Here is a 25,635-nt window from a genome sequence, read left to right as displayed (position 1 = left end):
ATCTTCTGCTGGAATCATCTTTTGTAATTAATCTAGCCCAAAAATGGCAATTGTAGTGGGAGCTTCCTTGAGATGTATTTTAGGGACACAAAAACAAATATGATAGCAAGGATTAAGTACGCACCTAAATATGAGTAGTGGTTTATTCAAATTCTCCATCCAAAGAGCCAGAAACCCTAATTAATGACTATTGTCTATGAGGGCCACTCTGTCCACAGCTCTTGGCTGTTTGAAGTGCCTGTGACAGAACTCATTCTCAATCACCATGGAGTGCTTGGAAGTCCACCAAAGAAAATCGGCACTTTTCCTGTTGTTTAGCTGGCTAAACTGAATTTTAAAACAGTTCAGTTCTATTAACTATATTAAATGTGGGCAATGACCTTCTGGGACAGCAGATTTTTTGTAGTGGTGGCTGGTCTTTTTAAAGAAAGCTTAAGTAAAGAAGTAGCTGAAAGCAAGGAGCCTCAGACTCTGGTCTCCAGACTCCTAAGGGATTGTGGATTGCTTCTGATACTTTATCTACAACAGAGAGGAAAACAAGTTTATTGTCGAGGGGCTTGATTATCCATCTGTTGTTGGTAAGGATCATCCATGTGTTAGGAAATGTGTATGTATGTTAAAATTGTAAGCAGTTGAAAGCCATTGATGTGGAATTGTGGAGGAGAATAGAAAATTAGCAGCTTGGTTTCCCAAAGGTTAGATTTTCTTCTACAAACAGAAACATGGAGGTTTGAAGCACTGGCCTTTTACAGCTATCCTGGATTCCCTCAGGATGTGTAATGTGCAAATACATCATTGACTGGAAGCTGCTGGGAGTAACCTACAGAAGTAAATTATAGATATGACACTGAAAAAATAAAACTTTATATCTGAGGGAAGAATTTATTGTGAAAAATCGTCAAGTTGAGTGCTCTGGTTGGACTAGTGATCCTGAGTTCCGCTCCACTGTGCTGGCCAAGATTGACTGTAGTCATGGGTAAAGGCAAGAGCCAGAGAAGAATCTGTGGTCTGTAGTTTTACAGCAATACATACATTTCAACCACAGGACTGGCGAGGATGTCCCAAGAGATCCTCTAATCCTTCTTTTCAACAACATTTCACCAAGGCCTATATTGTTTCTGTCACATTCTGCTATTTTTGAAGAGCTACTGTGATAGAAACTCAGTGTGGACCAACCTTGTAGCATACATTATTTTCTTTCTCTCTCATGCCATGAGAGTAATGATATATCAAACAACTCTTTTGGTTTACTCAGAGATTAACATAAAACATATGCAAAATCCAAAGTTATGGGGTCAGAAATTTAGGTCAAAGCAGGACATTGTGCATACTGATAACACAGACTAAGGGGCTGGACCATAACAGTAGCATCTTGGGATCATAGAATTGTGCATGAATGGACTATTTGGTTTTACTGTTTTATTTCCTTTTGTGAGAACAGTTTGTGGTGCCACTTATTTTCATTTGAATTGAAAGACAAAAAGACAGAATAGTGTCATTTGTTGCAAAATGAGAATCCTAGCTTTTCCCAGTTTTGTCTGTATTTGTTGTGATAATAATGCCATGAAATTGCAGTTCTTTGCCTCGCATGTAACTGCAGCAATTTAATATGGTTATAAATTATTAGCTTAATCAAAGGAATCCTTACACTGCAAAAGCTATCCCAGAATTTGAAGCAAATGTGATCATAGACCAATGAAAACACTTTATCTGTGATGCATCTGGAATTGTCTGAGACACTCTCCAGATCAGACCATCAGCATGACAATAGGGTAATGGCTGAAGGCCTTGTCAGGGGAGGGAGCCCTGTGGAAACCATGCAGCCTTGTTCTGACCAAAAAACTTTGCTTGAGCAGGAGAGATTTGCTGAGTTTTGACTGGACTTCTTGGCATGAAGCTTGTTAGTGATGAAGCTGTTGATGGTGAGCTTGTTGATGATGAACCCCATAAACCTGGCCAGGCATAGAAGGATTCCCAAAGGAAGCTTGGGAGGACATGGAGACTTCAGTACCTTAGGGATTTTGGAACTTTAGAATGTCTGGACAAATGCTCTTACAGACTGAGAGCCCTCAACCACTGGCTGGACCAGTGCCAGAGTTGGACTGGTGATCTTTCTCTGGCTGTATTTCTTTTTCCCTCCTCCCTTCCTCCATCTCTCCCTTTTTGTTTACTTTGTGAAGTTTTTAAGTTATGCAAGGTTTCAATTTCTCACAGAATCATATAGTTTAGCTGCACATCTTAAATGGATGTAGTTGTATGAGTGCCAGTACTTTTAAGATAATTGAAGTATCAAAATTCTGCTAGAATCATAGAATCACAGAATCAGCAAGGTTGGAAAAGATCCACAAGATCATCCAGTCCAACTGTCCACCTATCACCAATAGTTCTCATTAAACCATGTCCCTCAGCACAACATCTTCTTTGAACGCCTTCATGGTCAGTGACTCCATCACCTCCCTGGGCAGCCCATTCCAGTTACCTGACCACTCTTGGAGACATGGTATTTCCTAACATCCAGTCTGAATCTCCCCTGGTGCAACTTGAAGCCTCTAGTCCTATCACTAGTTACTTGTGAGAGAAGAGGCCAACCCCCAGCTCACTGCAACCTCCCTTCAGGCAGTTAGAGAGAATGATAAGGTCTCCCTTGAGTCTTCACTTCTCCAGACTGAACAACCCCAGCTCCCTCAGCTGTTCTTAATGCCTGTGCTCCAGACCAATTAGAACTGATAATTGTGTCTGGACCTTGAGTGTCAGTTTCACATTTGTAAAACCCCCTGGTTAGATTAATCTGGTCACCCTTCTCTCCCTTTACAGGTGGAATGTGACAACCAGCCTGGTTCCAGGTTTTCTGCAATTTCTGATGTATCTTAAGGCTAAATAAATAAAAACAAAAATAAAAGAGTATGAGAGATGTATATGAACAGGAAGTGTGAATATTCATCCTCTGTAATGTTGTTTTATAGGTGATGCTTCATTATATTATAAAGAGTAACTGTTCAGCTTTTCTTATGCAGTTGAAGGATCAGGATGTCAGCGCCAACTAGAGGACAGACACCAGGCAAAAGAACTTCTCTAGGTAGTGCTTATTTGAAAGGAGGATATCAACACCACAAGGTGTTTTGGAAACCAGAATCAAACGTATGTTTAAAAAGGATGGATTATTGCAAGGAAGAAAGTCTCAGCAAGGGCTGTTGAACATAGTGATAGGAATGCAGCTTCTCTTCCAATAAAGCCCTTAAGCTGGATATAGCTGGACAGGTAGGCTGAAGGAACTGGTTCTGGTTCTCCTGTTCCTTCTCACAGCGTTGGCTGCTACCAGAGGCAGGGTATCAGGCTAGATGAAACTTTGCTCTTTTCTCCAAGTCGACTCTTCTTGTGTTCTGAGTAGTGCTAACCTGCATATAGGTGAAATAGTGCTAACTAGTCTGGCTGATCATACACAGCACTCTGTATAGTCCCTGGCCTTTTAGATGCAGGGCTATGCTGGATGTTATTTAAGGTGTTAGCATGTGAGTGTGCTGCAGCTGTTCCTCTGAGCCTTGTCTCCATACAATAAAGACCTGAGACTCTCCTTCCACAGCCAGGTGTCTTCAGGCTCAAGGTGCAGCAGCTGGCCCAAGGAATAGAAGGGGAGAGGGATGATGAATTAGCTGGGGCAGTGCTGTATGGATTATTAGGCCTCAGCTTTGCAATCTGACTGCTTTCAAATGAAAGCATTTTTTTAGTTCATTCCAGGTTTAAGCCAGAGATAAACAGAAAATTAATGACACCAGTGGCCGTTATTGACTCCTTGCTTATTATTTCTGTTCTGGGCTTTAAAAATGCTAACCTAATCTGCAAGCAGATGAGATGGTGCACAGCAGACCTTCAGAATTACTGGGGCTCTGAAACAAGTTTCATGGGTTTGAAATACTAAAAAAGTTGTTAGTATCTTTTCATTTGTTTCAGTGTAGAATAAAAGCCCCCTCTACATGACACAGATGTCACCAAAAGAAGGCTGTGCAGTGTTGTTTTTCTTGCACTCAGTCCCTACCTGGTGCATCTCGCAGATTACCTTGGGCTGGATGTCACACTGGTGGCCCACCTGGAGACACCAGGCAGCCCTGCACAAGCTGCAGTTCGTACCTACCTCATTTGTACAATTTTCAGTCAAACCATGGTGCATAATCATTTTGTCAGCTGTTCTCAGACTGTACACAGCATGCTACAGAAGAACAGCAGTCACAAATTACTGAAGTCCTTGAGACTGGCAAAATGGGTTAATTCTTGGGGTGTTTTTTTCCCCTAGAAAAGGTATAGGAGGTGCCTAAGATATGGACACTGCCAGTCTTGGGAGCTAGGTGTGCACCAGTATTGCTCTCCAGCTTGTAGCAGATGTGAGCAGGAAGGAGAATGGCTTTGATGGGGCCACTCCAGCTCTCATAGTGTCCGGGCTGGTGAACACAGGCTGGATATCTCTGGGCTTTGAAGAGATTGTCACACATCATGTGTTGTGTACATATCTTATGTGTTTTCTTCCATGTAGATTCTCTCTTCTGTTCAGACAAGTTAGTTCCAGGAAATTGTCATACAATTCTGAAACATGTTTTTTGTGAACATTAACATCGTGCTTTTAAAACCTATTTCTCTCAGTACAATCAACCTAGTGTTAACTTCATGTTACTTTCCCTTGGCCCAAGGTGTGACTTCAGGTTTCTGATAGCTACAGGTGGGATGGGGCTATGTGTGGGATCTATATGTGTATCTCTGATACTCGCATCACTCTGCCAGAAATCATCAGGGTTTATGTAAGAGAAGAAACTCCTGTAATAACTTGATGGGGCTGCATGTTCCTGCTTCACCCTGTGCCTTGGGCTGATGCTGTTCTCTGGAACAATTGTGCTGTGGCTCTGCCTCCCCCAGCTTTGAGCTCTTTCCTGTCTGTGGCCTGGGCTTCTGCTCACACCTCCCTTCCCAGGCTCTCTGCATCATCTGCTTTCCTTCTGCTCTTTGTTCTGCATCAGCAAGTCATTCAAAGGAAAACCTGCATTACTGTTTTGGGGTTCTGCTTAGCTTCAATTCAGTGGAGAGAAAGTTGTTCTTCCTTTCTGAAGAAGAGAAATAGAGAAAAGGATGTTTGGCTGCTCCGTTCAGATTGCTTCTAAGGCACTCTGGGTACCTCTACTAATTCCAGTTAAGCCTTAGGACGCTTGGTACACAGCACAAGACAGAATCTAATTATTGCAATAATTATTATTGCCTTCTGTGCTACACTGTGGTATTTAAAACCCTGAGCCACATTTGGAGTCCCAGCTCTGATCCCTGCTTGAATCAGCGGGCAGTGATTGCAGTCTGTCAGCCCAGGAACAATGTGACTGCACTTAACCTGCATTGAGTTACTCATTTAAAATTTTCCTGGTATATTTTTGATCCTGAAAAGAATGTATGACAGCAGAAAGCTTTCCATTCTTCAGTCAGTGCATTGTGATTTCTGTGGCTGCTTCTCTGAGAAGATGGTATTTTTTTCCATCTCCTTTGAGGAATCCGGTACCACCTGAGGTTGAGGTAGGGCTACGCAGGTCTAATGAGACCTGCCTTTTTTTTCTATGACACTCCTCATATGAGTGGAAATATAAAGTATTCAAGCAATAATTGGTCATGATTATTGTGCAAAAATATATTGGATAGGAGTTGAAACTTTCATCCCGGTGTTACTTATGGGCAGCACCTTTCATTCTAGTTTGACTGAGTACTCATGACCATTCTTTTAGGCTGGAGCAAGAGATGTGAGGGCTGCTCTGAAAGTACTGCCTCCTATTTTGTTATGTTGGCCCGTGACATCAGAGGCAGATGGTGGTGGTATGGCAGTAGAGGCCGAACCTTTCTGCCAACGTTCTGTTACGTGTTGTCGCATGACAGATGGCTGCAGAGGGGCAGTCAACAAAGTGATCTCTGACATGGAAGTGTATATGAAGCAAAGGTGTCTTATTTGATTGCACACATTGACATTCATCAACAGTTGCCTCACGTTTATAGAGAGCAAATAGTGGATGTGAGCACAGTGAGGCAGTGGGTGGTGCATATCAACACTGATGACATGGAAAACTAGCCATGTTCCAGATGGCATTGCATAGCTGTCACACCATGAAATGAGAGTATCTTTATCAGCTCACCAGCACAGATTGGCAGATTACAACCAATGCTTCAGTGCTTTGGAAACAATGAAGGCAACATTGAAATATCACAAAGTTTGCTTCAGGTGAGTTCCACTCACACTGGAACAGAAGGAACACTGTATGCAAGACTGTCAGGACCTGTTGAACCAATATGAGGCTGAAGGTAACAGTTTCCTGGGTTGCATCATTAATGGTGATGAGGCGTGGCGTCATCCCTATGAGCTAGAGTCAAAACAGCAGTCTGTGGAGTGGCCGTGTGAACTCCCTATCAAAGAAAAGGTTCAAGACACATTTCTCAGCAGGAACTTGTTTTGTAGCAGTGTTTCGTAGCTCAGAGTGTACTCTATCAAATAGCATTATTGTGCTCTTTTTATCTGTTGTAATTTCTGTGGAAATAATTAGTTTGTCTCCTGAAAGTTTTGTGTGTGGGAAAATTATGTGTGGGTTAGTATACATATTTGCTGCTTTTAAAGATGTTTTCAATACATGTATTTGAGAGGAAACGAATTCCTTACTCCTATTTCCTCTTTTCCAATGAAACTTGAGTGTTTTGAACTTTTTGACATTCTCAACCTTTTCTTAGTGGTTAAATTAGAATACTAAACTTTTTAATTGATTAAAAAGGGGGATATTAGTACAGTAATCAAAAGGTAGAGCAAGAAGGTAAGGATAGAGATCCAAACCCATCATATCTGGGTTTAATGTCCAAGTGTCTGTCAAACTGAAATCTGGTTATGAAAAGTTGAATTTGGGGAGCCTGTCTTTCTCCTGTGAAAGGCAAGTAGAGCAATGTGGAGATTAAGATTTTTTTTGAGGGACTATACTGTAGCTTTCTCTGTTAAACTAATTACAGTCATTCAGAAATAATCTTATGTAGATCGCAGAACTTGTTCTAAGCTGCTACCAGCCCCCATCACTGGCTCTTTTTCCCTGCTGTATCAGGCTGTAGATGGTTTTTGAGTGCCACACCATAAACAGCTTTACAAGAGGGTATTTGCCCTGATTTCTTTGTCTTAAACTCAAATCCAAGCTTTTATTTATACAACTGTAAACACTGCGCTGAGGTTTAGGACAGTCACGCTATATCAGAAGGGTGGCAAGGAGTGTTTGAACTAATAAACTAAGTTTACTTAGTATTGCATAAAGTCAGTCACTTATCAAATTATCTACATTTGTTGCATCATATATAAAATGTGCCATTTGGAGCTGCTTGTGCAATTTCAGCAAAAGCTTTGCACTCAGCAACATTAGCATACAATTTAAAATGGGGCCTTGGACATTTTTACTCCCAAATGATGAAAATATGTATTGATTCTTGATTTGTGCAATAATACGATTGCATTGGAGATAATCAGATCGAATCTGGCGGAGAATTTTGAAGGCGTACTCAAAGCTGAGCACCCAGGGGCAGCAGGATACACGAGTGCCATCTTCTGCTTCTGGAAAGTTTCACCCAAACATTTTTCTGTTTTAATTCAGGCTTTCTCACATGTAGATTTTGTTTAAATGAATAAAATAAAATGAAATGGCAAATTAGTAAGAAAGAAAATGGTATAATCAGCACGTGTGGCACAGAGAAAGCAGTACACCTCTCTTTAAGGCAAATGATATTTTCATTTAGTGATGGGATTGAGGTTCTGTCATTGAAAGGAAGCAACTTTTCAACTTAAAACTAATTATCAGCATCTCTTAAGTCATCTTTCTGAGCTTTGTGACTGATTTTTTTAGTATATTTGCATTGTGACAAGTGACCCAGCATGTTTGCACTGTGGTAAAACAGCTTGTCACACTAACTCAAATGTACAGGCAGAAATAATTTTGCTAGAGAGGGACATGGCTTTATTTACTCTCTGTTTTTCTGATATTAATGGTTCTGTGTGGATTAGTCAGAATCCACATCCAGTTAGGCAATATGCTGCAGAGTCTGAGCAGGTGTCAGGAATTCCTGTCCTTCCCACATTTAAAGGACAAGCATCCTTGAATTTCACCTTTTCTGTCGGTAGCCTTGTGTCTCTTCATGAAATATGTAAGCAGAGATTCTGTAATTGCAGCCAACAGTGTTGTAGTAGCTGTCTTAATTGTACTTTAATTCCTTTTGGGGGGTTAAAATATGTACTTTCTTTGCAGCTTTGCTGAAAATATATATATATGAATGCTATTGTTTAAGAACGTAGAAACATTGGTTTAAATTGTTTTTTTTTTCCTGCTTCTTTCTGTTCACAGCCCATGGAGCACCACCATCGCCATATCATAATGGAGAGAATTACTAGAACTTTGTTTTAGAAAGGATACAAAACCACAAATCTGAACTCCCCTGAACCTTGCGATAAGATCAGATCTGAACTTTGTTTCTAGTTACCTCTCTGATTTTCTATTAATAATAAACCAGTTACATATACAGATGAAAGAGATATTTCATCATCAATATCTGAAGCATCTAACATATTAGGAAATAGCTCATAGTGGTTTAATTCCGTAGTGTGTGTTAATCAGAGTAACAGTAGATATTCTTAAGTATGTTTTGTTGTTGTCTACCAGCCCTGTTTCACAGTTCTGCATTAAAATCCACCATCCCCTTGAAATGTTTGAAGTTTCAAGAGGGTCTGACAGCAACGAGGCAGTAAAAACATTGCTTATCCTGCTGGTGTGATTGTATAAATACACAGTTGCTTGTGTTGTATAAAATCTAACTAACTCGTGGTTTGCTTAGACTGTATTTTCCTTACAGTAAGGGTGATTGTTTTTCTCCATGACTGCTTCATCACCACGGTAGTTGCTTTGGTCACCATCTGAACAGAGGAAAGCTAAGCCAGGTGCTTTGCATTTAGCATTGCTAGAGAGTTCCTGCAGGAAGTTTGTGACTAAGCATCCAGTTGTGTTTGTGTCAAGCAGAAATTAAGTCTTCAAGGGAAAGCTGGATGTTTTTCTGAGTGTGGTGCCTCCTCTGGGAAAGCAGACCTAAAGGCTTGTATTAAATTGTGCTGCAAATTTGGCTTAGGTAAAACCTCCATTATATGTAAAATACAAGGAAGCTTCTTTAAGTGAGTGAAAATATGAATACATCTGGTTACTGCAGACACACATGCTGAAATAAGCCCTGATACATGGCTCATTCCCCTGGTTGCAGCTCACCACGTCAGAGCTTTAACATATCCCAGGAAGTGCATGTCTCCTCTGAATGTCTGGGTATCTTTGAAAGATCATAGCACATAGTTTCTCTATGGAGCAAGTCTGCTGCTGGGCACTGACAGCAAGCTCCTTGGCTAGTGGAGGATGCTGAAGAAAGCACTTTAGCACTTTGAGTTCAGCACTGTGGAACAGTTATACAGTGAGTATAGAAATAGATAAAAATGCATTTGATTGGGAAAGATGGTTCACATGGGTCCCAGGGCTTCATTTAGCCCTCATGTGCAGTATTTAAAGCCTTATCAGTAAATTACGTGCTCAAACTTTTACTGCTTTACTGAGCTGAGGCATAAATAAGTGCATGAAGACAAATTCTGGAGTAGAGAAATTGTTAATTTTGCAATGACTTTCATCCATCTTAAGTAGTGTTTTAAAGAGAATGCAAAATGTGAAGAGTTTATAAATTCAAAAACCAGTTCTAAAAATACCAGCTTTGTTAAGTAGTCTCTATGTAATGTAGGTGGTCACTTAGCTCATATTAAATGAAGCACAAATGAAATAAACTGTATTTAAGTATACTAAATGTATTCCTACAATTAGTACAGGTATGTAGTATTAAATTGAAAAGCCCTGCCTAAATAAGGATCTATGAATCACTGAGCCAGAGTGGTAAAAAAAAAAAAAAAAGCCAGGAGAAGGGGAGACCTTGTAGCAGCTTTCCAGTACCTAAAGGGGGCCTATAGTAAAGCTGGAGGGAGACTCTATCAGAGAGTGTAGTGGCAGGAAAAGGAGTAATGTCTTTAAACTACAAGAGGATAGATTTAGATTAGACACTGGCAAGAAATTCTTCACTGTGAGGGCAGTGAGGCCCTGGCACAGACTGCCCAGAGAACTGTGGATACCTCATCCCTGGTGAGACTATGTTGGATGGGGCCTAGGACAGCCTGATCTGCTGGGGTTGAAACTAAATGGGCTGTAAGGTCCCTTCTAACCCAAACCATTCTATAGCTCAATGATTCTATTGGCTGCAAGGACAGAAAATGTGAAAGGAGTGGAATAATCAATGTTGCATGTGAAGAAAGAAATTATGCCTCACTGATCTGGTAATGTTTTCGTTTGGAATTTATAACCGTGTTTATAACTGAATCTCGTCAGCAAAGACTTTTAGGGAAATATACTAGTAGGAGCTAAGAGAGATTTTCATCTTGCAGAGTTCTGTCAGAACTCTCTATCAGAATACCTGATTAAAAGAAGGTAGAACTAAATTGCAGCTTTCCTAATGGAGGAATGACTTTATTAGGTGTCCTATAAACTTTATTTTTTAGGACTTTTTTAGGACTGTGTCACAGAGTGAATAGCAACTTGGCAAAATTTACTGATGACAAACTGAAAACATGACAATAATTTCTTAATAGGAAATACCTAAGTGATAAATAGCCAGTGGCATTTCAGTGCCACTAAATGCAGATTAATGTAGTTTGCAGAGTACATATGCAAGTTCTTTGCGCATACATGGCAACAGGATCCAGATTCTTTCTTTCTAGTAAGAAAGATCTGCAAATCATCAAGAACAATTGCCTGAAAGTATCAGTTCAGTTCTTGGGGACAGTGAAAAGTGGGGAGTTGTGTGCTGTGGGAGGAGAGACAAAAGAAAACATCATGGGGAGTTTTGTTGGGAGATGCTGCAGTCACACAGAATCAAAGGATATCCCGAGCTGGAAGGGACCCACAAGGGCCATTGAATCCAATTCCCGACTCCACACGGGACCACCACATTTCAAACCCTGTGTCTGAGAGCATTGTCCAGATGTGCCCTGAATGCCAGCACTTGGCTGCCCTGGGCAGCCTGTTCCATGCCCACCACCCTCTGGTGCAGACACTGTCCCTAACCCCAACCCACCTCTACCCTGACGCAGCTCCATGCCATTCCCTCAGGTCTTGGCACTGTGAGGAGCTGCAGCCGCCATCAGGCCTCCCCTCAGCTCCTCTGCAAGCACCGGCTCCCAGCCGCTACACCACAGCATTAACTCTTAACTCCCAATACACCACATGAAGTTATGATGTGGAATATCAATAATACAGCAGAAATCATAAAACCATAACAGGTCCGTATCCTGGGAGATCTTCATGGTTTCCGTGTGCGAAGGACTCTTCAGCTTGGGAAAAACTGCTGGGGCAAGGCATGATAAAAACACATGGCCATCAATGGTATGAAGAAAACAGACAGAGAAAGGCAGGGTACCAATGCCCTGAGTACCCACATGATATGATACTGCTGCCGGAAGGTGTGGGGAGCTGAGTTGTAAATAGGTACAAAGATTGGATTAGAGAGTATACAGAGGATCACTCCAGCAGTGGTGGTCAAAACACAGTGGGCCGCATGGAGATTTCTGAATTTCTGGTGTCTAGAAAGCAGCCAAGTAGCACAGAGCATGTGCCCCACATCAGTCTTGAAATTAGAAAATCAGTCTGAATACAGTCTTTAAAACAGGTTCAGTGAGTTGAGGTTCTGGCACCTTTACCTGGTGAATCTTCAACTGTGTTGGGGTTTCTTTTCCCCAGTCAAAAGCAGTTCAGGATATTGCTTTAGAACCGGTCTTCCTGTGCTCTGTGGGGTAGAACTGCTCACTTCCCAAGGCCTGTTTACGGGGTTCTACTCTGTAAGCGTAGATTGAATCTCCAGCTGCCACTGTTCCTCCACTGCAATGAGTGAAAGGTTAATGTGTTGCAAATGTAACTGTGATAATCCTGAGCTGTAATTTAGTCTGTTTAGTGTATCCAGAAGATTAATTCTCAAATGCACTGGGTAAAACAAGAAATAATGTGCACTTCGTATTGTCTCTCTTACACTGCAGATACATTTAATTAGCCACGGAAACAACCGACTGAAAGCTTTCCTTCTGCCTTGTTGTTTGAATCATGAATTTTAAAGACTTTTGAGAGAATGACTCAGGAGGTGAAACAGCAGGACTTCTGATGTTATTTATAAGCTCTGTACTGGAAACTATTTCAGTGTCTCCAGCCATGAAACTTTGGCAACTTAGCCTGTAATTTCATCATTTGAGACTAAATGACTGGAGAGAGAATGCTGTCAGTGCCCCACTAAACAGCAGTAACACTCTCCATTGTCTCTGCATACTTGAAAAATGGGTAATGAAATAATTGACATTACAACCAGCTGTCAAGTACAGGTTGTTCTATGAAAGAAGAGGTAAATATGTTCACTGAAACGTCTGCAGGAGCTATCTACAAAAATTGGGTTTTTGTAACAGAAATGGTTCTGAAGATTGCTTGTAACTGAGGGCAGCTCACAGAGCATCAGGCAGCACCAGAACAAGCAGTGAGATGCCCTTGGGGCTGCAGCACTGGGGATGTAGCCTTCCAGAAGTATAACCGTGGTGGTTTTAATGCCTGACCATTTAGAATGTGAGATGTTGCTGGGAAAACAAAAAATAGAATAAGATAAGTTACTCCTGTACAAATCTTTTATCTGTATCTTTCTTTGATAGCTCTTTGGCACATACCCTTTTGAAGAAAAATCGTGTGTCTCCCCACCTCTTCTCTGCAGTTTTGACCTTTCAAAATGTTCAGGACAGCTGTGCTCTGCTTATGAAAAGTGGGAGCCTATTGATTCTGTTACTGCACGGACATATAAGTAACCACATGCCCCCATTTCACAAGGTATGTGGGAGCACGAAAGCTGAGTTCGCTCTCTGCTGTAAGCGGGAGAATGCGTATTTTATACTTTCCTGATACACAGAAGTTTTTAGCTACGTACAAGACTATGCTGCATCCCTTTGCCTATTTTCTTCTGAGTACTTGGTGTAAAGAACAAATATGTATATGTTTTATCAGGACTTCTTTTATTGCCTAGTCATTGTATTTTTTTGTACATTCCTGAGTAGTGCCACTGATGTTAAAAAGACCGAAGATTGAAGTCCATTTCATAATCAAGGAGTTTTTGTGTTTCTTAAGGAAAAATACAGGAAAAATAGATGAAAAAAAATATAATGTTTGTTTTGTAGTCAGGAAAATTGGTGCAGAGATAAAAATAAAGTTCCAGATTAGGTATTTGTATTTACATCTCACTATCAGCGGTTCTTTTTGCAGATTTGACATTAAGATGAAGCTTGAAGATGCAGGCGCTTGGCAGATGTGATACGTAAGATGAAAGTAATCTTGCAAGGCTTTTCTTTGAGCTTTGTGTACTTTTGGAAACATTGAGCAAAGTATCCTTTGTGGGGGCATTTCTAACTTTGCTGTTAGGAGGTAGTATAGCCTGCTCAACAGGGCACTAGTCTAAGCTCAGATGTTTAGCATTTATTTCTTTCTCAGCTGCTGTGAGAAAATGGATGTGCCATTTCATCTCTGCACGCCTCTCTCACCCTGCAGTCCCTCTGGTCTATTTAGAGCGTATGCTCTTCTGAACTGGAGCCTTTTTTTTTCTTTCTTTTTTTCTTTTTGGAGAGGTAAATATACTGTGTGAAACAGTGGAGTGGCGATTCTGTCATCTCCTCTAGGGATTGCTGTAAAATGAGATGTAAAAAAGTTATGCGTCACTTATACAATGTTATTTATTAGCATATTAACTTCACTATATATGGCAATGTACATATAAGGATCATGGAGGTCAGTATCCCAGAGATCTAACTCTAGTACTGAAGACCCAACACACTCAGGAGACCTTACGCAAACAGTGGTGGAAGTTTCACTGAATTGTTGTGTTACAAAATTCAGCTGAAAGCAAAAACAGCTGGGGAGCCATAGGGTAGGGCAGTACAGCAGACATACTGACTTCACGGCTTACATTGGGCTTCCTTTGGCAATTGCATTTATTTACTATATAAAACAAAAATGAAAACAAATGTAAGGAGAAATATAATGCAGAACACTTTGCTCTGAGAAAATGCTTAGTAGATATTGTGTGCTTTCCCCTTGAAGATACCTGTTTTTTTATGGAAACCTTCTTTGCTTATAATCAGTAACTAATTTTCGAGTAGTTGCACAAATGAGAAATAATTTTAAAGCTTAAATGTCTGTCCGTAGAGTTCAATTCCAGTGATGACTAGTTACAGCAATGTATATCAAGGCAAGTAGCATGCCTGGCTGATTGACAAGAAGCAGTGGTCATAACTGACACATTCATCATTCATTCCGTGATTCATTCATCCCTCTATCTCAATAGCAGTATCTTATCTAATTAAGTTAGCAAGAAAAAAACCGTGGCAGACAGTTTATTAACGTGTGAAAAATGTCTGTTTGATGAAGGTATGTTGTAAGGCAGGTAAATATTCTGCCTGCTAGGCAATTAATATTCACAGTGTGCATTTCATGCTGAGATCAGAGCTAGAAAGAATCGACTGTTTTTCAGAATTCCTCAGTGTGTTTGTGTGGGTTTTCATCAAGGTGCTCTTACACAGCTGATTACTGAAAATACATTGTCACTATCAATTACCAGAGCGGCTGCTTTTACCTGCCTTATGCAGTGCATCTAACTGTTATAAAATAGCTGGTCATGCAGAGATTCAAGAAATGAGTCGCAGACATGAAGGTGTGAAAAGAGAACTGAAGACTTTATTGATGTATCTGTTGTAAGAGATGTCTGAATTAGCCAAGCAATTGGCACCAAGGATTTCAGAATCACACAGGGTGGGTGAGGCTGAAAGGGACCTCTTAGGATCATCTGTCCAGCCTTTGTGGATCAACTGTGTCAGTGTTTGACCACCCTCACAATTAAATTTTTTTAAAAAGTCATCTCTTGTGATGTATTTTAATGTGTGCCCATTACCTCTTCTCCTGTCAGTGGGCACTACAAAGAGATTGACTCTCCTGCCTTCAGGTATTTGTACCCACTGATGAGTTCCCTCTGAGTCTTCTCCAGGCTGAGCAGTCCTGTCTCTCTCAGCCTCTCCTCACAGATGAACTGCTTGAGGCACTTGGGCATCTTGGTGGCCCTCCACTAGACTGTCTCCAGCACAGAGCTCCGTGTGGATCGATAGATGCGGTTCCTGGAGTTGAAGCCCCAGGTCCAACAGCACAGAAAGTGGCAGCATTATTCCTGCTGCACATGGCAACCACCATCTGGCAGCAGGACGTAGTCATGACTGTAGCTAAGGCACATCCCAAACAGAACTGATGGAAAGGTGTGAGGGTTTGCAATAGTAGCAGCAGCAGGTTGTTAGTTTGATTATTGCTTCTGGAAAGGGTGACTATAATTCATGTTAATAAAATGAAAACTGCTTGGGTGCGGTTTTACATCATTGCCCTGATCTTCTCGCAACTTCGTGATGGTGAATTGATCCATGAAGATACACTTGCACTTGATGGCAAAGCTTGGAAGGTGACTAGTCTTAAAGGAAGGTGCAGCACTTGGGGAAGGGAGAAGTAGTAAACCAGATTTATGGGACTGGCTGAGCAGCGTGTAGCAGGCCTGCAACACCTGGGAATTGTATGTTTCCTAGAAGAGGGGTCTGATCACAGGACACATGCCTGCTGTGCTAAAAGGACCCCTGTGATTAATGATTTTGACAGCTCAGATGACACCAGCATCACCCTAAGTCCCTCAGTGCCATCTGTGTTTCCAGCAGACATTTGGTCACAGAAGGGCACGTGCTGGTTGTGTTTTTAAAAGAATTGCCTTTGTGGAGTAAGTTGAACGAGCTCTGCTCTATAATCCGAGGACAAAATCAGTTCCACCAGCAGTTTGCTCAGTGCTCATTAATGGGTTACATATAAGGAAATGATCTCAGGAGTTGAGAGCAGAAGAACAAAAAGGCAAACCCACCACAACAAAGAAGCCCAAAAGCCCAGACGAAGAGGTCTGAGGCATTAGCCAAGTGCTTGTGAGCATTTCCCACCAATGGCAGATGAGTGAGGTGGTGCCCTGCTGCCCCAAGGAGAGCCCAGCCAAGTGTGCTTTAGGCCCCCTAAGCAGACGTGGTCCAACCCAAGAGCAGACTGCTGGCCTCAGCAGTTACTCCAGACGTGAGGTGTTTCTTCTGTGGCTCACACCATGGTCCTGCCCAAGCACGTGGGGAGTCACAAATGGCCCTAAGTGGCAGCCTTTACATAACTGAAATGCACCACTATGATAAAGAGGGATTCCTGCCATTCTATAACGGAGTTTCGAATTATCTATGTAGTATCTTAGTGAAACTGTGATTAATTATTTTCAGGTTTTGATTTCCAGTATTTTTGATGCATTTGAATAACAAGTACAGTATTTGGCAGCTGCTTGTAACATTCTCTATTTTCACGCCATAACATTTACTACATCCAGCTAAAAGCAGTTTCTCAGTAAATTCCTTATTGGCCAGCAGTGTTCCTCATGTGATTTGCATCACTGTAAATGTGAACAGACTGAAAAAGGCCAATTAAAGAGGGTTGTTTGGCAAACATTCCCTTTTTCTTTATGGGTGTTCTTCCTCTGCAATCTGGAACAGAAGGAAAGCAGCAAAGAGCGTAAAATGTAACAGTGGAGCACTGAGCCCATCATGCATTTTTCTGCTTGTGTATCAGTTCCACCTGGAAATCAGAGTGAAATACCTGATATATACCTGTGTAACACCTCCTATATGAAGATTTTGAAGTACTTTGTTAGACCATTCAGCACTCTTGTGAGGCTGTTGCTATCCACTTTGTAGGTGGGTGATGGGGATAGGTAAATAATTTATTGTCAGATCTATGAGACGTGGCAACTTACTGTTTTACTTGACTGCTCGCTTATATAGCTTGCAGAAATAAACCTCCACTTGTTACTGTATGTATCTGTCGTTCCTCAGGGAGATGGCACCATCTAAATAATAGCAACAGAAGTCTCCAGTGAAAAACAAACAAACCCAACAGCAGCACAAAATAGTTGGCAATTGGAGTTTTAAAATTTGTATGTGTTTTTTTTTCTGATTTCTCACTACCTTTCAGACTTCTGGAAGTGACAAATTTGGCTACTGGCCAGATTTTGCTTGAGAGGAAGTTAATAATAATATAGTTTCTATGTAAGATCCACAAAGGTCAGCCAGCCAATCTACGCTGAAATCTTGCTGTACGAAGTATTGCACAGGATTCTCTTCTTTTCTCCTAAATCCTTTTCTCCTTTAGGATGGCTGTTTATATTCGAAGTTTTTTTGTTGTTGTAGTTTTCTTTTCTGTTCATGTATTAGAAGAAGGGCTGTGGGATCCCACTGACTTGATTTAGATAATCCCACGTGACTGCTGTCTGCAGAGCTTCTCAGAACTTCCCTCTTCACAGTCATCTTCACAGGTTGACCTCAGTCCAGGATGCATGTGCTGGTGAAGGGGCAATATTCAGCATCTTCCCACAGCCTGGCGACCTCTGGAAGACATAAATATCTTCTGGCAACTAGCATCAATATAGAGGAGTCTCAAGCTTGGAGGAGACGTGAAAATTGCTTACAGTCATATATGTGTCCCGGGGTGTTTCATCTCTAGGGGGTTATGCTGGGTGCTCTGCTGTATGCTTCTCTTGTTCTCAATGCCAAGAATACAGATTTTCACGTTTGTTTCCAATTACATAGGATAAAATGGCTTTCTTAGGCTCTTTTCATTAGTCCCATAAGATGTTTACAGGTCACTGACTTCAATAATAGCCTAAGACTTTAAAGAACCAACATGGCTGGATCAGGAACCCTTCAATATTTTCTCTACTCACACACTTTGTAACAAATCCTTCTCCATGAGTTTTTACACAGCAATTGCTTGGTGTCAAAGTTACATCATTATCTTATTTTTAGATCAACTTAGAGGAACAGATATTTCAGCATTTTGCGGAGTTAACTTATACTTGTTCCATTCACAGAGAAAAAACACTGCTCTCTAAATTCATAATTACTATGATTAGTGGAATGTCTACTACAAATTCCAGGCTACATTTTTTTTGCTGTAATTCCCATTAAAATGTTCTAAAATTGTAATGTAATGCCTGAGTAACTTAGCTTGTAATGCAACTGTAGGGCAGAATTCCATCAATTAAAGAATTTATCATAGCTCAATTACTTTATGATTGTATATATTCAAAAGAAATCAGAAAAAAAATTAAGAAGTGAGTATGAGCTGACATAAATTGAGCGTTACAATTAATGGACCATAATTCAGAACCTGAAACAAACCTATTGACTTCAGCAGGATTACACTGATTCAAGTCAATGGCAAATAAGTCCCTGAAGCAAGGAGAGCCTCTTAAATGAAATCACAGTACTATGTAAGAGTATGTTGCAGCCTTTGGTCTTTCTGCATGTCGTGTCTTATGAAGGGATCTTCATCTCAGATGGAATTATAAAATGCATTACCTTTTATTTTCCTTCTTTCTAAAAGAGTAGTGAAACAAGCAGTCCAGATCAGTTCCCATTACAACAGTAATTACACAGCAAGAGCTGGACTGTGTCCTGAACGACAATATGAGTGATCAAAAGATATGAATTATAGGAATGTACAGTTATGTTGTGAGAATTTTTTCTTTCATTCTCATCAAAGGCTCCCTGCATCTCAGTGAAAAAAAAATCATAAAATAAGTCTTATGAACGTATTTGAATTTATCAAAGCCCTCAGCATCTGATGCTGGTTTTCCACTGCTTGTAAATAAAGATAGGAATGATTTATTTATTTATTATTTGTAATCAAGGCATCCCGTTTTTTTCTGTACTACTTGATATAGCATTAGTAATTTCAGTCTGTGTTTCTGACTGTGGCCCGTAGCTCTTACTCTTCAACTCACATCAGGGCTTGTTTTCTCAGTTCTGTTACCATCCAAGGGACAAGGGGCTTCTGTGCTATCTGCCTCCTATACAGAGAGCTGCAGGCCTTCTATACCTGAGCATCTTGCAGAGTTAATGAATCAAAAACTAAGAAATCACGAGCAGTGAATCAATGTGGTGTTGGCAAATACCACATTTACTTATTTTCTAAGTTTTAGATAAAGTTTTCTTATGATGAGAGTGTTGCTTACGGTAAAATAAAGCAAATGGAAGCTGATAAAATGGAAAGAAGATGGAAGCTGTGTCTGGTCTTGGACTTTTCAATATGTGAGATACTGGAGAGAGTTCAGCAAAGGGCCATGAAGATGCTGCAGGACCTGGGGTCCCTCTCCTGTGAGTAGAGAGCTGAGCCTACTCAGCCTGGAGAAGAGAGGGCTCAGGGAGATCTCATTGATGTACGAATACCTGAAGGAAGGGTTCACAGAGCCAGGCTCTGTTCAGTGCTGCCCAGTGCCTAGACAAGAGGCCACGGGCACAGACTGGAGCATAGAAGGTTCCTCTGAGCATGAGGTAGTACTGCTGTGCTGTGCAGTGCCAGAGCATTGGCACAGGTTGCCCAGAGGCACTGGGGTCTTCTCCTTGGTGCCCTTCGGAAGCCTCCTGTCCACGGGCCTGGGCCCTCTGCTGTGGGTGTCCCTGATGGAGCAGGGCTGGGCCAAAGGGTCCCACCAGCCTCGGCCATCCTGGGATTCTGGGATAAACCAGAAAGAAGAGGCAGAGATTGTGAACCTAAAGTGAATTAAATGCAAGGAGGAAGGTTGTCAGAGTGAGGCAGTGGATGCTGGACAATGTGGAGGAGGGCCAGAAGGAGAGGTCATAAGCACCACACCAGTGACTCTGCTGCAGTGTCTGTTGGACAGCAGCTTCTTCTGCTTCTCTTGTTTTTATTCTTTGAGGCATTGAGCTACTCCTCACCAGCAATATTTGTGCTCCCTGAGCCCACACTGCTTGAGGAAGCTCAGACCTTTCTGTGTCCCAGAGGGAGCTGTTTGTTCCTGACTAGGAAAAGCCATGGCTTCCATCACCCAACATGTGTCTGCCCCTGGGTGACAGGGACTCTTGACAGCCACTGTGATGTAGTGTGCTGGGTTATCTCAGGTGATCTGGAAAACTGCTCTGAAACAGCACGTTATTGTGGTGAACTGAGACTCATAGGCAGGATCAAAAAGCGTTTTCTCCACACAGGTAACAGCATGAAAAGGACTTGTAACTGAACAATAACTAATCAACGGAGTAGGCATAAATATTGATATGAGGTCTCACAACTGAAGAGTTCTGTGGAATTAAGAACTGAAAGAAGTGCATGCGGGCTTATTGCATGGATTTTCCTGATTGGACTCTGGTAATCTTAGAAGGAAATGGATGCACACCGTTACAGGGGAAATGAGTCTCTCTGGGGAAGTGCAGCTTTCTCCCGGTGTGAAGTCGTGCTGCTGTCTGTAGACTCAGGTCAATCAGCATAAACTTACAAACAGCGCATGCCATGGCTCTGCACAGTTATTATAAGGAAATTTATACAATTGTATGTGTATTTAATAATAAACAGTGCAGGAATGAATTCAAGTTTTATTTTCCACTTTAAATATTTGTATTCCTATGATGGAATAATGCCTGTTTTTCTCGGTAGGTGCCAGCTTGCGTGATGATCTCAGTAAATACTTCTGGTTTCATCATTCTCAAGGGGACACGATGACAGTTCAGGATCCAAACCAGATGAATCTCTGTGCTGCTGTTTGGACTGTTGTCTCCTATATAATTGCTGACATGGAGGAGATGCTGCCAAGGTAATAAAGCATCAAGAGAGAAGATTTCTGTTCATCAGTAAAGACTGTGAGTTCCCTAATACATGTGGTCTACAGCTGGGGGAAATTCCTATTTTCACCCCAATTTAGCATGTATTTTGTCTGTTTTCCTCAAAGCATACACTCTGTTACATATTCCTGGGTTATTTTTGCTGTTTTAACATTTCCCACTTGAGATTTTCACTGCAAATTTCCTGAGTTTTCCTTCTAAAATTTCTGGTGAAAGTATAGCATCTCTTTGGTATGTGAAGGAATCATTTGTATGCAAACTGATCCTGTGCAGCAGGGAAAATACAAGAAAATAAATTTATCGCATCAGAATAATCATTGTGTTGAGTACATATTTATGGATTTATTTTCTGTCTTTCAGTCTGTGCACTCAAATGATATGCAATTAGCAAAACAACTTTTTCTTCTTGCGCTTTAAGCGCTTTTCAGGCCTGGAACAGATTTATCTTGGCTATTTAATGGTAATATATGGTAAAATGATCAAATTGGTAAAATAGTATGGCTTTTTATCGTTCACTCAGTTCCCACTGTTAAATCTTAATAATGATTGCTTCATGCAAGACTTGGGTAAGCCAGGATAGAGGATGGGAAACAGGATGTCCAGTTCTCTAGACAGCAGCAGCTCGTATGTCTTTGGTCATCTCCCCATAGAAATCTATGCCTTTTTCTCTTTTTTTCTGGTGGAAAACTCCCCACGGTGACATGCAGAGAATCTCATGTAGCAGTTTTTTCTCTGAAACGCCATGATGTTCCAGAAACAGCCATCACGGCTGTGATCTGTGACCTTTACTACCTGCCAACTGATGTCCAAACAACATGTAAAAGCAGATTTTGATTCCTGTTGCTGGAGCCATTCACAGAGCTGCCTTCTTTGCTAGGATGCCCTCCTCTGCTGGAACAGAGGCAAGAGGATGCTGGGACCTGAGCACTTTCAGGGAATAATTAATTTGAGAATTTTATTATTGCATACTTTGTTTGTTGTTGTTTCGTTTTCCTGCTGAAAGATTATGTATATGCAAACTTCCAGAGGTGTCAAGAGATGAGATATAGCTGCTGTTGGGAAACAATCTGGTGCATTGGATTTCTCATTTCTTTGTGACATCATGATTTTTTCTGCTTTTAAGTTTTGCAGCAAGCAGCCTTAGTGATGTGACTAACTGTTACAATCTAATCAACACAAAACAGCTAATGTAACAGAGTGTTAAACAGACTGGCAACCAATCTCTGGTGCTGTGTATGAGTTCTGTAGTTGAGCAACAACTTAGTGACGAGCCATTCATTTTTATGGGATTAATAACTGTTTACCACAATAACTCCCCCTAACAGTGGTTTAACATCAAAGAGTGCCTAGAGATATCCTGCTATTTCTTTTTTGAAGAAATACTATTTAAAGAAAGAAAGCAAAAATTTCCTCGCTTTCAAGGCGTGACGCGTATTTGTTTTTTTCTTATTTGTATGATGAGAGCATAGCTAGTGGTGCTTATCAGTGATGGACCCTCAGCTACCTCTGAATGCAACTTTTTGACCTTCACGGATATTACTGGATGCTTCTTCATCTTTGTTCCCTTTTTCAGGAAGGCTTTCAGTGAAATTATATTTCTTGTTACAAGTCTTCACCCATGCTTACCTCAAAACAGGGTTTATTTGTGTTTCTTTTTCTCTGTAGGTGAATTAAATGGTTAAATGCCTCAAGTCAGATCTTTTGATGTCTTTGGAGTCAGGAGTGCTCCCTGGAGAGAAGAACAGTGCTGCTGTATGTGTATTGACACCACAGCATGTCCCATGATGAGCGTGTTGGCTCATCAGTTAAATAAGATGAGTCTTAAAAACTAAGGTCATAATGCTCCTGATGAAAATTTAACCTTCACAGCAACTTTGGATCCATAGTTCAGGAGGGAAGATTTGCAAAGCGGATTTAAAAAAAAAAAAGTTCAAGAATCAAAATTGCAATCTTATTTTTATGTTAACAATAAAATTGAAACTCATACTTCTTGAATTGAAAGCCAATCGTTTTTTTTCCTACAAAAGCAGGATTTTATTGAAATAAGATGAGGTCTTTTTGATTCACCTGTTCTATTTTGTCTGACCTGTAATAGTTCTCAGACCTTAGGTTTCAGATGCTCACATTATTCTCCTGATTTTCTTGCTCATTGAGATGTACCTCAAAAATTTCCATAACGGAGACATGTTAATCAATTTCTTTTCCCTGTGGGTTTTTATACTTGCTGTGCAACAGCTCATCTTTATCCCTGCTCAGTGAAGCAATTATGCTGTTCCAATTGCTGGCAATTAAACACATATAGGATAGTCAATTTTCAGTTTATGAACACTTCTTAAGTGGTCCAGGTATAGCAACATAACTTTACTTTCCACTTCTATACCACTGCAACACCGCTGTGTTACCTTAGCTGAGAAAGTAGTAGCTGAGGACATTATTTCTATTACTGTTATTGTCAGTGTCAGCTGTCATAAACACGTGCTTTCCATAAGTATTTTGATGACATTCTAAGATGCAGAGACAACGTATATGTTTCCCTCCAATAAAATAAGATAAAATACTGTCGGCTTTGGACTAGATTGCTTTTTGTCTGCAAAGGTCTGTGAGCTTAGAGCTGAAAAAAAGAGCTGTAGTATTTAAATACGCATCAAAAAATTTCAATTTCAAATAAACATTTTCCTGAAGGTATTACAAATTCCTCTCATTCAGTAAGAAGAAGGGAGGCCCCCGGGTAGGCTTCCTTTTTCGTACAACTCAAAGCTTTCAGACACAGTTACAGAGGGATGAGCCAGATACATAATTCATTTACCCAACTAGACGATAGCACAAGTGCTGAAGAAAAGTCTTTTCAATTCTACATAATGTAACGTAGGTAATTTTGCCAGTAATAAAAGGAAGAATACGAGATCAGAAAGCAAGTTGCTGCTTTTGTTCTTCATATGTCAAAACATTATTGGAATTTCACTGCCTCTCTTTGAATGATTTGGTTTTATGCAATCCCACAAGATTTTTACTTCCCCTAAAATAATTAAAAGCAAAGAAAGCCGTTTCTTGGGACACGGAAATCATTTCTGCTGTTACACTGCAAACATCTCTGGCTGTATATTTAGTTAGTGTGCTCCCCCCATAATAATTTGAGACTCTTCCATGTGCCGTGGGTAAATATCAGACCGATCTTGATATCTATATCTGTCTCATGAAATATACATATCATCTAAATGTGCCCAAATGATTAATTTACTGCTGCGTAATGATTAGCATAAAAATCTCATCATTGCACAGGGTAGAAATGTTACCACTAATTGCTGGTTGAAGTGAACAATGTTTTCTGCATAGAGATTAATGATGCATGCATCGCAGTGCACTCTTGAATGAAAAAATTCAAGACTTTCCAGAAGAAAAGCTTCTTGATTTTATTTTTTTTTTTTGTTCTTATTTCTGCTAAATGATATGGGACCCTGATTGTATATCATAGAGTCATAGAATCATTTGAGTTGGAAGGAACCTTTAAAGGCCATCTAGTCCAACTCCTCTGCAATGAGCAGGGACTGTGCAGCTAGACCATGTTGTTCAGAGCCCTGTCCAACCTGACCTTGAACATCTCTAAGGACAGGGCATCTACTGCATGTGTTCACCACATGTGTAATGGAAAGGAGTAATATTTTGTACAGTTACTTCTGGAAGATCCAGACCATTTGCATAAAGATTTGACCAACTGTAGAGAAGTGCCTTGTAGTCACAGTTGTTTCATACATTTGTTGTGTGAGCACCTGGTAGAGGACTGCAGGCGTCTCCCTTCTTATTGATCCTCAATCCTCATTGAGAAAGGACATCCGTGACAAGTTTGCATCCTGCTCTGTCTTTGGCTTGTGGTTTGGTTTCACCTCAGAACAGACCTCCCTTAGTTTATGATATATTTTAGTTTTCCACGTTTTTTTGGTGTTTCATTCTGTCTTTCTCAGTGTTTGTATAGTGATATGGATATTAGAAAAGATTGCCTGACTTAAAAGATCTTCACGTTTTGTGCCTTGAGGTTCAGGAACTGCAAAATGCAATTGAGATGACTTTGAAGAGCACAAGGGTCAGAGTTCCAGCAAGGCCTCCACTTTCTACTGTCCTTGGCCTATGTTACTGGCAGGCAGAGCTCTGTGGTAATTGCAGTGAGTTTTCATCACCAGGGAAGATTTTCTCAAAGGTGAAGGGTAGATGTATGGAAACTAAGGAGGGCAACTCCAGAGAAGAGACCACAAAGAGCAAGGCAACACAGAGGCAAGGGCAGCAGCTTCAAGTACTGTCTTTTCGACTGCTTTGCAGGGTGAGTTGAGGAGTATTACCTGAACCTACCTCGGATTCACTAACAAACAGTGGCAGTGATGCTTATCCTACTCTTCTCATGCTTGGTGTAGCCTGATTTAACAACAGAGCATTAAAATTCATAATGCATGTAAAATGTAAGCTAATAGCAGAGCTGAGGTCCCATTGGAGGACAAGAATAAGACATAAAGGATGATTAGCCACTTGAGAATTCATCTGCAAAACATGTGCAGTTTAGTAGTTACCATTTGCATTTACATTACTTGCATTATTTGCATTTGCATTACTATCTATATTTGCTATTTATCATGACAAATAATAAGAAACATTTCTCCTCCTGATAATGCTATTTTAAAATAGAAATTGGTCATTAGGCATATCTGTTTTAAAGTAAAGCTGTTTTGCATCCAGGAAAGGTGTGGGGCATTTGCACATGGTGCTATTTATGTATTTAATTTCCC

The 25,635-nt window shown here is 40.7% G+C and overlaps 1 protein-coding gene across 2 annotated transcripts in view; it reads left to right on the top strand.

The window, feature by feature from the left end:
• Nucleotides 1-23,420, top strand: part of CPQ (carboxypeptidase Q) — a 159,177-nt gene extending 135,757 nt beyond the window's left edge. Inside the window, exons 8-9 of one of the 2 annotated variants that reach the window (XM_065751691.1) lie at nt 20,679-20,835; nt 22,529-23,420. In XM_065751691.1, the coding sequence (XP_065607763.1) occupies nt 20,679-20,835; nt 22,529-22,532 (161 nt within the window). In that variant the 3' untranslated portion in view covers nt 22,533-23,420. Of the gene's footprint in view, nt 1-20,678; nt 20,882-22,528 lie in introns of both variants that reach the window. The other variant, XM_065751690.1, reaches the window with a different exon arrangement.
• Nucleotides 23,421-25,635: the final 2,215 nt, after the last annotated feature.

Source organism: Cyrtonyx montezumae, unplaced genomic scaffold (genome assembly GCF_038088225.1).
Source record: "Cyrtonyx montezumae isolate F1298 unplaced genomic scaffold, pur_monq_1.0 scaffold_8, whole genome shotgun sequence".
NCBI classification, from domain to species: Eukaryota; Metazoa; Chordata; class Aves; order Galliformes; family Odontophoridae; genus Cyrtonyx; species Cyrtonyx montezumae.
The sequence above is the reverse complement of the archived record's forward strand: the minus strand, read 5'-3'. Positions and strand labels throughout refer to the sequence as shown.